The following is a 12248-nucleotide window of genomic DNA, read 5'->3' as shown; positions in this document are numbered from 1 at the left end:
CAAGTTGAATCAAGAGTTAAAATTTGCATGTCGCAAAGGTAATGCTACGGTGATTATGGGAGATTTCAATAAACAAGTAGACTGGGAAAATCAGGTTGGTACTAGACCACAAGAAAGGGAGTTTGTAGAGTGCCTCTGAGATGGATTGTTAGAGCAGCTTGTACTGGAGCCTACCAGGGAGAAGGCAATTCTGGATTTAGTGTTGTGCAATGAACTGCATTTGATAAGGGGACTCGAGGTAAAGGAGCCATTAGGAGGTAGTGACCATAATATGATAATTTTTCATCTACAATTTGAGAGGGAGAAGGGAAAATCGGAAGTATCAGCATTACAGTTGAACAAAAGGGACTATGGAGCTATGAGGGAGGAGCTGGCCAAAGTTGACTGGAAAGAGACTCTAGCAGGGATGACAGTGGAACAACAATGGAATGTACTTCTAGGAATAATACAGAAGGTGCAGGATCAGTTCATTCCAAAGAGGAATAAAGATTCTAAGAGAAGAAGTATAACATAGACAAGATGAGCGGCAAGCCAGAGGATTGAGAAACTTTCAAAGAACAACAGAAGATAACTAAAAGGCAATACGGGGAGAAAAGATGAGGTATGAAGGTAAGCTAGCCAAGAATATAAAGGAGGAGACTAAAAGCTTATTTAGGTATGTGAAGAGGAAAAAAATAGTTAAGACAAATGTGGGTCCCTTGAAGAGAGGAACAGGTGAATTTATTACGGGGAACAAGGAAATGGCAGACAAGTTGAAGAGGTACTTTGGATCTGTCTTCACTAAGGAAGACGCAAGCAAACTCCCAGATGTACTAGTGGCCAGAGGACCTTGGGTAAAGGAAATTCACATTAGGCAGGAATGGTGTTGGGTAGACTGATGGGACTGAAGGTGGATAAATCCCTAGGGCCTGATGGTCTGCATACCAGAGTACTAAAGGAAGTGTGGCTCTAGAAATCGTGGACGCATTGGTGATCATTTTCCAATGTTCGATAGATTCAGGATCAGTTCCTGTGGATTGGAGGGTAGCTAATATTATCCCACTTTTTAAAAAAGGAGGGAGAGAGAAAACAGGGAATTATAGACCAGTTAGCTTGACATCGGTGGTGATGCTGGAGTCAATTATAAAAGATGAAATAGCGGCACATTTGGATAGCAGTAACAGGCTCGGTCCGAGTCAGCATGGATTTACGAAGGGCCTTTAAGACGAGGCCTGATGAAGGTGTGGGAAAAAGCAACAGCAGAAGAAAGGGAGGGCATCAACCTCCTTCAAGAGGACCTAAAACAGAGGTTCTCAAAGCTGCGCAGAGCGGAGAATTTAATGAAACGGCTCAAAAAGAAGGAAAAAGCAAGAACAGACCTACAAAGATCCCTTTAAGTTTGTGAAAGGCATTTTCACAGAAGAGAAAAGCGGATTCCTGAAAGCATCATAAAGGAGGTTGAAGGACACATCAGAACCATCCACACTGATGAGTTAAAAGATGAACCGATATTTGTCCCCGCTGACATCTCACCAATCTCACCCCCACAACATCAATGTGACATCAGCCCTCCCAAGCTGGATGAGGTAAAAGAAGTAGTGAGGAAGGCAAGAACGGCATCTGCACCAGGCCCTAATGGTATTCTGTATTGTGTCTACAAGAATGCCCTGGATATTCTGATATTCCTCTGGAGGAACATGAGGGTTGTGTGGGAAAAGCAAGTTATCCCCAAAGCCTGGCGAAGAGCAGGGGGGCTTGCTGATCCCGAAATAAATAAATTTGTTCACCATCGAACAGTTTCGGCAAATTAACCTTCTTAACATAGAAAGTAAGATCTTTTTCAGTGTGTTGGCGAAAAGACTTACAAAGTATCTGAAACAAAACCATTTAATTGATACGGTCAATCTAAAAGGCTGGTATAGCTGGCTTGTCAGGATGCCTTGAACATACCAGCATCATATGGCGTCAAATCCAGACCGCTAAGAAAGAACTAAAGAATCTGCATGTCTTGTTCCTTGACCTGGCCAATGCCTATGGATCAGTTCCTCATTCGCTACTATGGACTGCTTTTGAATTATTTCAGGTACCTGCAATAATAACAAATCTGGTAAAAAAACTACTTCCAGGATCTGCAATTTTGACTCACAACATCAGACTTTACCACAGCGTGGCAACCACTGGAAGAAGGCATCATGGAGGGGTGCACTATCTCCCCATTGACCTTCACTATGGCAATGGAGCTCATTATCTGTGTCACTGGATCTTGGACTTTCTGACAGAGAGACCGCAGTCAGTCCGTGTTGGCAAGAACACCTCAGGCTCGATCACGCTGAGCACCGGCTCCCCTCAAGGCTGTGTGCTCAGCCCGCTGTTGTTCACACTGCTCACATATGATTGTGCTGCCAGATTCAGGGACAATAAGATCATAAAATTTGCGGATGACACAACAGTGGTGGGACTCATCAGCGGAGATGACGAATCAATGTACAGGGAAGAAGTAAAACAACTAGTGGACTGGTGCGGCAACACCAATTTAGCATTAAATGTCGACAAAACAAAGGAGATGATTGTCGACATCAGGAGGGCGCAGCCAAAACACGCACCCCTCAACATCAGTGGCACCACAGTGGAGAGAGTGGAGAGCATAAAGTTCCTCGGAGTGCAAATTACAGACAGTCTCACCTGGTCCAGGAACATCACTGGGATTGTCAAGCGATTGCACTTCCTGATGAAACTTAAACGGGCCTCACTCCCACCAACAGCCTCAGGACCTTTTACAGGGGCACGGTGGAGTCTGTACTCACGCACTGCATAAACACGTGGTATTCCAACTGTAACTGCTCAGACAGGAAGGCTCTGCAGAGGGTAGTGAGGGGAGCAGAGAGGATCATGGGCGTCTCCCCACCCTCGGTACAAGAACTGTTCCAGAGCCGCTGTCTGAAAAAAGCTCTGAGAATAGCTAAGGACAAACTGCACCCCCTCCACACACACCTGGATCTCCTGCCATCAGGCAAGAGATACCGTAGCATCAAAGCCCGGACTACCAGACTGCTAAACAGCTTCCTGCCACAGGCTGTGAGGCTGCTAAACAGTCACTCTGTACTCACAGCCACCTGATTCTGCGGCTTTGCACTGGCATTTTAATAACTCTGGCACTGGCCACTCAAATCAACTGCCCAGGACATTTTAATGATTGTTTTTACTGTATTTTAATGTTGCTGTTTTACCTGCTTTCATCAGGGACTGGATTGTTTTTACTGTTGTTATGTGTGAAATGTTTTAAGTTTCATGTGCAATGCTCCGGTATTCCCTGGGAAACAACTTCTCATTTTGCACTTTACAACTGTTGCTTTGCAAGATGACAATAAAGGTTGATTGATTGATTAATTGATATCAGAGAACCAAAATGGGTTGTGGGAGGAAAATGGTCAGCGGTTGCCACCTATACGAGCCTACATGAACGATATAACAACACTAACAACAACTATCCCTTCTGGAAAAACTTCATCAAAGCATCACATGGGCAAGGATGAAGATTAAACCCAGCAAGTGCAGAAGCATCTCCATTGTCAAAGGTCAAGTCAAGGATCAAAGATTTCATATTGACGGAATACCTGTTCCAACTGTTTCAGAAATGCCAGTGAAGAGTTTGGGCCGATGGTATGATGCAAAGCTCAAGGACACCAAGCAGTTTTTACAACTCAAAAAGGATGCCATCACGCATATTGCTTGCATCAACAAGACCTTGCTACCAGGAAAACTCAAGCTGTGGTGCTTCCAGTTTGGCATACTACCAAGAGTCATGTGGCCTTTAACTATGTATGAAATCCCCATCAACAAAGTGGAAAAGGTGGAAATAATGATCAGCACATGTGAAAAAGTGGCTTGGACTTCCACGATGCTAAAGTGCAATCAGACTGTACGGGAGTGGCAAATTAGAATTGCCCATTGCAGGTCTTGTGGAAGAGTTCAAATGCACTAAAGCAAGGTTGGTCTGAAGATACTGTTGTTCAAACAGCAGCCCCCCATGTGGCAACGGGGAGGAAGTGGACTCCATTTGATGCCGTTCAGAGTGCTAAGTCTGCTCTTCATTTCCGGGATGTGGTTGGCCAAGTCCAACATGGGAGAGCCGGGCAAACGACCAAAAATGCTTCCCCACAAACATCGGCAGGAAATGTCCATTTCATAACATTTGTACCAGCAGGCCAACCTCCAGACCAACAGATAACATCAAAGGATGCACGGGGTTGGAAAATGGACTTGGAAAAAAAGCTTGTGTTTCCCCACAGACATTGTGGCTACAACACAGATTGTTCCCGATGTTGGGGGAGTCCAGAACAAGGGGTCACAGTTTAAGAATAGGGGGGAAATCTTTTAGGACCGAGATGAGGAAAACATTTTTCACACAGAGAGTGGTGAATCTCTGGAATTCTCTCCCGCAGAAGGTAGTTGAGGCCAGTTCATTGGCTATATTTAAGAGGGAGTTAGATGTGGCCCTTGTGGCTAAAGGGATCAGGGGGTATAGAGAGAAGGCAGGTACAGGATTCTGAGTTGGATGATCAGCCATGATCATATTGAATGCCGGTGCAGGCTCGAAGGGCCGAATGGCCTACTCCTGCACCTATTTTCTATGTTTCTATGTTTCTAACACTCTGGCCAGACATGGTCCTGTGGTCCACAACAGTCAAGTCAAGTTGGCATACGTTGTGGAATTGACAGTTCCATGGGAATATGGTGTTGAAGAAGCTTATGAGAGGAAAACGACCAAGTACTCTGAACTTGCAACTGAAGCTGCCCAGAATGGCAGGACTACCAAGATTTTCCTTGTAGAAGTGGGATGCAGGGGATTTGTTGCGACATCTACGACCAGTCTATTGAAGAAAATGGGGGTGAGGGGTCGCTCTCTCCAACAAGCAATCCAGTCATTGTCAAATTTGGCAGAAAAAAGCAACAATTGGCTTTGGATTAAAAGGAAAGACAACAATTGGCCTGCAAGATGAAGACAGGAGGGTATGGAATTGAGGGGGGTGTACCTGGGAAGTTAGTACAATACAAAACAATACAGTGGGACCTAATTTTAGGTGCTAACTATGTCATAACGTAATTATACATTCTATGTACAACCTCTAGTTTTATGTTTTTGAAAAGGAAATAAGAAAGACAAGAAGAAGGGAAAAAAAAAATTGGAGAAGAGAAAAAGAGGAAAAATAGATAGTAGAAAATATAAAAACGTGAAGTGTGTGTATAAGAAAAGAAAAAGTGGAAAGTAGAAATAGGAGAAAAAGACCCTTAAAAGAGAAATTTTCAAATCCTTATTCGGAGATGTAAATCTATCCACGACCTGACCTGAAATCAGTAATCTTTACGGTACCACTGCATCACATGATTCCAAAAAAGTCGATAAATGGGGACCAACACCTTAAGAATTGGTCATATTTATCTATTAGTCGGAGTCTCATTTCTTCAAGGCGTGTTATGTCCATCATATTCCTAATCCACATTTTAACAGTTGGAATAGCTGTATTTTTCCAAAATTTAAGTATCAATTTCTTTCCAATTATTAACCCATAATTAAAAAAAACTTTTTGGTCCTTATTTAAATTGATATCTTCTACTATTATTCCAAATATAATCCATTCCGTATTAGGTTCTATTCTTGACTTGAAAAACTTTGTAAATATATCAAATATATCACTCCAAAATTTATCCAACTGTATACATCCTACAAATGGATGTGTTATATTAGCATTTTGAAACAAACATTTATCGCATCTGGGAGAGACGTTTGGACAAAATTTATTCAACCTCATTTTTGAATAATATAGTCTATGTAATAATTTAAATTGATTTAAATTATGTCTTTCATTAATGGAACAATTATGTGTGTTCATCAGATACTTTTCCCATCTATCCTTCGGGATCTTTCTCATTAGTTCATGTTCCCAATCTTCTCTTAGTGCCTCTATTGAGGGTAATTCTCTATTTAATATATTATTATAAAAGTATGATATTAATTTTTGTGAATCAGCCTTAATATTCATTGCTTCTTCTAAAGGGTCTAAAAATATAATTTGAAATCTATGTGTATATTTCTTCATAAAGTCACATATCTGTATATATTTAAAATATTGATTATCCTTCAGTTTAAATTTTAATTTGAATTGTTGAAATGATAACAATTTGCCCAATTCATACATATCTCCTACTTTCCTAATCCCCAGTCTATCCCATTGTTTATATGTTTTGTCGATAAGAGATGGTTTGAATGCAGGGTTGTTCAATAGTGGAGTTAGTACTGATAGATTATTTAATTTCAAGGATAATTTTATTTGTTTCCAAATTCTTATTGTATTGTAAATAATTGGGTTCTTCTTATATATTATACTATTCAATTTTATCGGTGAGAACAAGATCGTTCCTATATCATACGGGAAACACTCCTCTTTCTCCATTCTTATCCACTTCGACTGGTGAGTGGAACTATCCAACCAGTACATTATGTTCTTAATATGCACTGCCCTGTGGTAATACGTAAAGTTAGGTAATGATAAGCCCCCAACTTCTTTAGGTTTACACAAATGCTTTTGTTGAATTCTGTTTGCTCTGTAATCCCATATAAAATTAGTGATAGTAGAATCTAGTTTTTTTTAAATATTTTGGAATATATATTGGGATCGCTTGAAACAAATATATTAATTGTGGTAAGAAAGTCATTTTTATAGCGTTACTTCTACCTATCAATGAGAGCGGGAGCGTTTTCCAAAATGTAATCATATCATTCAGTTTATTTAATAGTGGCATAAAATTGGCGCTAAATAATGATTTGTGTCTTCTCGTAATTCGAATACCCAGATACTTGAATTTTTCTGTTGCAATTTTGAAAGGGAATTTTAGTAAGTGTCTCGCATCCAGTGGTTTTAGAGACATAATTTCGCTTTTATTCCAATTTATTCTATATCCTGAAAAAGAGCCAAATTCCACAATTAGTGTTAATAAGGTGGGTATACTCGTTTGTGTATTAGTAATATATAAAAGAATATCATCAGCATATAATGAAAGTTTATTCTTTGAGTCCTTAGTGTTATATCCGTGAATATTCGGATGATTTCTAAATGTTTGGCATACCTTATATAAATGCTGCCATTCTACCTGATCAAATGCCTTCTCTGCATCCAGCGTAACAACTGAAATACCTTCAATGTCCTCATTGTGAGAGTACATTATATTGTAAAGCCTTCTCAAATTATTAAATGATTGTCTTTTGGGTATAAATCCCGTTTGATCCGTGTTTACCAATTTGTTAATATAATTATTCAGTCTTCTAGCTAGAATCTTTGCTAAAATTTTCTGATCCGTATTTAGAAGTGATATAGCTCTGTAAGAACCCGGTTCATCTAAATCTTTATCTTTTTTTGGTATAAGCGATATTGTTGCTTCTGCTAAAGTTTCTGGTAGTTCCTTTTCGGTATAAGCCTGCGTGTATAAGTTGAGTAATCTTGGTACAATTGAGTCCTGAAATCGTTTATAAAATTCATTACTAAAACCATCTTGTCCTGGGGTCTTCCCATTTTTCAGTGAGTTTATTATTTGTTTTATTTCTTCACTAGTAATCCGTGCTCCTAATTCCTCTTGTTCTAAACTATCCAATTTAGGGAGATTGCAATTATCTAAAAAATTTGTAATTTTACTAATATCTGTATTTATTTTAGTTGTATATAAATTATGATAAAATTGGGCAAACCTCTTATTAATATCCTTTGGTAATGTTAGAAGCTCACCCTTATCCGATTTAATTTTAGTGATAGTATTTTCCTTTTCTTGTTGCTTCAGTTGCCTAGCAAGTAATTTATGTGGCTTATCCCCAAATTCGTGTGCCTGTTTTGTAATTTGGAATAGTCTTATTACTCTTGCCGATAATATTCTTTTGAGTTTATATTTCAATAAGGTTATCTTATTATGTTTATCTATGGTTGGGTCAGTTGCATTGTCCAATTCTAGTAATTTTATTTCCTGTTCTATCCGCTGAAGTTCTCTTTTATTTTCTTTATTTTGAAAACTTTGATAAGAGATTATAGCGCCGCGAATGTATGCCTTAAAGGTTTCCCATAATAGCGATACAGAAATACTCATTTATTTCGGAAAAAATTTTTGTTTGTTCTTTTATACACTGCGGGTTATTTAATATTTGTGCGTTGAATCTCCAAAAAGGTTTTATACCCGTCATTCTCTCAATTTTAAGTATAAAAGTTAATGGTGAATGATCGGAAATAATACTATTATGGTATGATGGTTTACTCGTATATGGGATTAATTTTGTATCCAATACGAAATAGTCAATTTGTGAATAAGTTTTATGAACCGATGAATAAAATGAATATTCCCTTCCACTTGGGTTTGCTATTCTCCAAACATCAGTTATGTTATTATTTTTTATATAAGTATTTAAAAATTCACAGGTCTTAGTTTTAAAAAGACGCTTCCCTACATTTATTGATTTATCTAAATATGGGTCTATAACACAATTAAAATCTCCCCCCATTATTATATTTTGATAATTATGCTCTGCAATAATATCTACTATTTTCTTAAAAAATTGTGGGTTATCAAAATTAGGCGCGTAGATATTTATCATAGTTAATGGTGTATTATAAATTTCTCCCGTGACTATAACATATCTTCCCTCTTTTATCAGATATGGATTTCTTTAATTTAAAAGGTATACCTTTCCGAATTATAATGGCTGTGTCTCTTGCTTTAGAGGTGAATGCGGAGTAGTAGGTTTGACCTATCCAGTTTGCCCTTAATCTGGTCTGAGTTTGTTGTTTCAAATGCGTTTCTTGTACGAAAGCAATATCCATATTTAATGATTTTAATTGATGATGCCAGAATTGATGATGCCAGAATTTTACCCCTCTTAATTGCCTCATTTCCACCTCTGATGTTCCAACTACAGAAAGTGAGACCTCCGGTATTTATTCGACTTTATCTATTAAGGCAGATAATTATCTGAATGGTGTCAAGTTTGGAAAAGGGGAAGTACAACGTGATCTGTGGGTCCTTGTTCATCAGTCACTGAAAGTAAGCTTGCAGGTACAGCAGACTGAAGAAACCCAATGGCATGTTGGCCTTCATAACAAGACGAGTTAAGTATAGGAGCAAAGAGGTCCTCTGCAGTTGTACAGGGCCCTAGTGAGACCACACCACCTCATCTACGTTTGTCCCATCGACGTAGAGGAGGCAATGCCGAGATCACTGAATGCATTAGATGAGGTTGGAGGAGGTGCAGGTGAATCTCTGCCTCACTTGGAATGACTGTTTACAGACAAATTCAGCAAGACAGTGAAAATAAAATGATAGCAGAAAACAAAACATCTGTGCAAAAATACAAACAAAACATTAGTGCAAAAATACACAATTAAAAAACGAATTAATGGTCGTGTAAAGGTTGCCCAGAGTGTTCCATCGCCAAGGTAAGGTTAGGCTTGTGTAGATTGGTTCAAGGATCTGATGGTTGTGGGAAAGCCGCTGTTTCTGAGCCTGGTGGAGTGGGACGATAGCAGCAAGACGAGGGCATAGCATGGATGGTGGGGATCCTTGATGATAGATGCAGTCTTCTTGTGGTGGTGCCTCACACAAATCCTCTTGATGGAGGGGAGGGCAGTGCCCGTGTTGGGCCAGGCTGAGTCCACCACTCATTTCAGTCTGTTGCATTTCTGTGCCTTGGAATTGCTGTATCAGGCGATTATGCAACCCAGCATGATACTTCCTACAGGGCATCCGTAGAAGTTCATAAGTGATAGGAGCAGAATTAGGTCATGCGGCCTATCAAGTCTACTCTGCCATTCAATCATGGCTGATCTATCTTTCTTTCCGAATGCCATTGTCCTGCCTTCTCCCCATAACCCCCACACTCGTGCTAATCAAGAATCTATCTCTGCCTTGAAAATATCCATTGATTTGGCCTCCACAGCCTTCTGTGGCAATGAATTCCACAGATTCACCACCTTCTGACTAAAGAAATTCCTTCTCATCTTCCTAAAGGAATGTCCTTTCATTCTGAGGCTATGACCTCTTGTCCTAGACACTCCCACCAGAAGTCTGTTGTAGTATTCAGTGACATGGCAAATCTCTTGAAACTTCTTAAACGTAGAGGGGCTGGTGCATCTTCTTCATGATTACATCCATGTACTTGGCCCAGAAAAGGTCATCTGAGATGTGGATGCCCTAGAATTATGATCTCTTTGCAAGTTAGTTTCCAATTTAGTTTTGTGTAAACCTGAAAAATGAGTGATTAAACCTATTGTGCCACCATCCAAGTAATTTATGAAATTCATACGAAAACTTCAGTGATACATTGTTCATTGAATCTCATCAACCAGAAAAAGATCGATTGATGCCTGTCTCTTGTTAGCAAGCCAATCTCTGGCACATCAACATGTTATCTCTTATTCCATCTGCTCCTGTGCTTTGCAATCACCGTGTGTTGCTTTGCTCTATGTTCCATCCTTCGCCAAATATGCGTGGTGGTTAAGTCCAGCTTCTTTCACCTAAGGAAGCTGGCGAAGGTGAAGTCCATTCTCGAGCGGCAGCATTTTGAGACAGTAATCCATGCCTTTATTACATCTAGGCTGGATTACTGTAACGCGCTCTATTTTGGTGTTGCTCATTCTTCACTGGCTCGTCTCCAGTTGGTTCAGAATGCTGCTGCTCGCCTTTTAACAGGGACTCGAAAGAGGGAGCACATATCGCCAATTCTGGCCTCCCTACACTGGCTCCCGGTGCACTTTCGAGTTCATTTCAAGATACTGTTATTTGTTTTTAAATCTCTGAATGGGCTCGCCCCGCCTTATCTCTCTGAGTTGCTCCACCCATACGCTCCTGCCCGGTCCCTCAGGTCAGCTGGTCAGCTGCTCCTGGAGGTACCGAGGTCTAGTCGGAGGCTCAGAGGGGATAGAGCCTTCTCTGTTGCTGCTCCGGCACTCTGGAACACCCTGCCGTTGCACATCAGACAGGCCCCCTCACTGTCCATCTTCAAATCCAGTGTTAAAACACATTTGTACTCCCTGGCTTTTGACCATGCCTGAGGCTTTGCTTCTGTTTGTGGTGTTTTTGATGTTTCTTTATTTTACATGCCTTTTCCTACTATTTCTTTTGATTGTTATTTTTGGTGTGTATTAACTTTTTTGTCAATGATTAGTGATGTACAGCACTTTGTTGCAGCTATGTTTGTTTTTAAAGTGCTCTATAAATAAAATTATTATTATTATTATTATTATTATTATTATTATTATTATTATTATGCTTTATTAATGAGTAATAGAGCCACATGCAATACCGAGTCCCTTTGCAAAGTTACTGTGAACAGCCAAAACACCCACCAATATTAACAATAGTTCAGGAAGTACCTATGGATAAACTGTGATTACTGAGGAATAAGATATACATGTGTTTCCATGGACAAGGGCTGATTAGGAATAGTCAGCATGGTTTTGTACATGGGACGTCGTGTCTCACAAATCTGATTGAGTATTTTGAAGGTGACAAAAAAGGTTGATGAGGGCAAAGCTGCCATATAGTCGTACAGTATATATGGATTTCAGCAAGGCATTCGACAAGGTTACACACAGTAGGCTGCTCTGGAAGGTTAGGGCACGTAGGATCCAAGGAGAGATGGCTGAATGGAGAGAAAATTAGCTTCATAGAAGAAAGCAGAGTGTGATACATAGATACATAGAAAATAGGTGCAGGAGTAGGCCATTCGGCCCTTCGAGCCTGCACCGCCATTCATTATGATCATGGCTGATCATCCAACTCAGTATCCCGTACCTGCCTTCTCTCCATACCCCCTGATCCCTTTAGCCACAAGGGCCACATCCAACCTCCTCTTAAATATAGCCAATGAACTGGCCTCAACTACCCTCTGTGGCAGAGAGTTCCAGAGATTCACCACTCTCTGTGTGAAAAATGTTTTTCTCATCTCGGTCTTAAAAGATTTCCTCCTTATTCTTAAGCTGTGACCCCTTGTCCTGGACTTCCCCAACATCGGGAACATGCCTGCATCTAGCCTACATCTAGCCTGTCCAACCCCTTAAGAATGTTGTACGTTTCTATAAGATCCCCCCTCAATCTCCTAAATTCTAGCGAGCGGAAGGTTGCTTCACGGACTGGAGGCCTGTGACTAGTAGTGTGCCTCAGGGTTCGGTGCTGGGTTCATTGATGTTTGTCATCCCAATTAATGATTTGGATAATATTGTACATGGCATGATTAG

The 12248-nt window shown here is 40.1% G+C and overlaps 1 protein-coding gene across 1 annotated transcript in view; it reads left to right on the top strand.

Annotated features, from left to right (window-relative positions):
- The first annotated feature begins 3508 nt into the window (after window positions 1–3508).
- LOC129705973 (mucin-2-like) overlaps window positions 3509–12248 on the top strand; it is a 119337-nt gene continuing 110597 nt past the window's right edge. The window contains 1 exon segment of the mRNA XM_055649948.1: window positions 3509–3851. Within this exon segment, the coding sequence (XP_055505923.1) occupies window positions 3509–3851 (343 nt within the window).

This window comes from Leucoraja erinacea, chromosome 18, assembly GCF_028641065.1.
Source record: "Leucoraja erinacea ecotype New England chromosome 18, Leri_hhj_1, whole genome shotgun sequence".
Classification (NCBI taxonomy): Eukaryota; Metazoa; Chordata; class Chondrichthyes; order Rajiformes; family Rajidae; genus Leucoraja; species Leucoraja erinaceus.
Note: the sequence above shows the minus strand (reverse complement) of the source record. Positions and strands in the feature narration are given on the sequence as shown.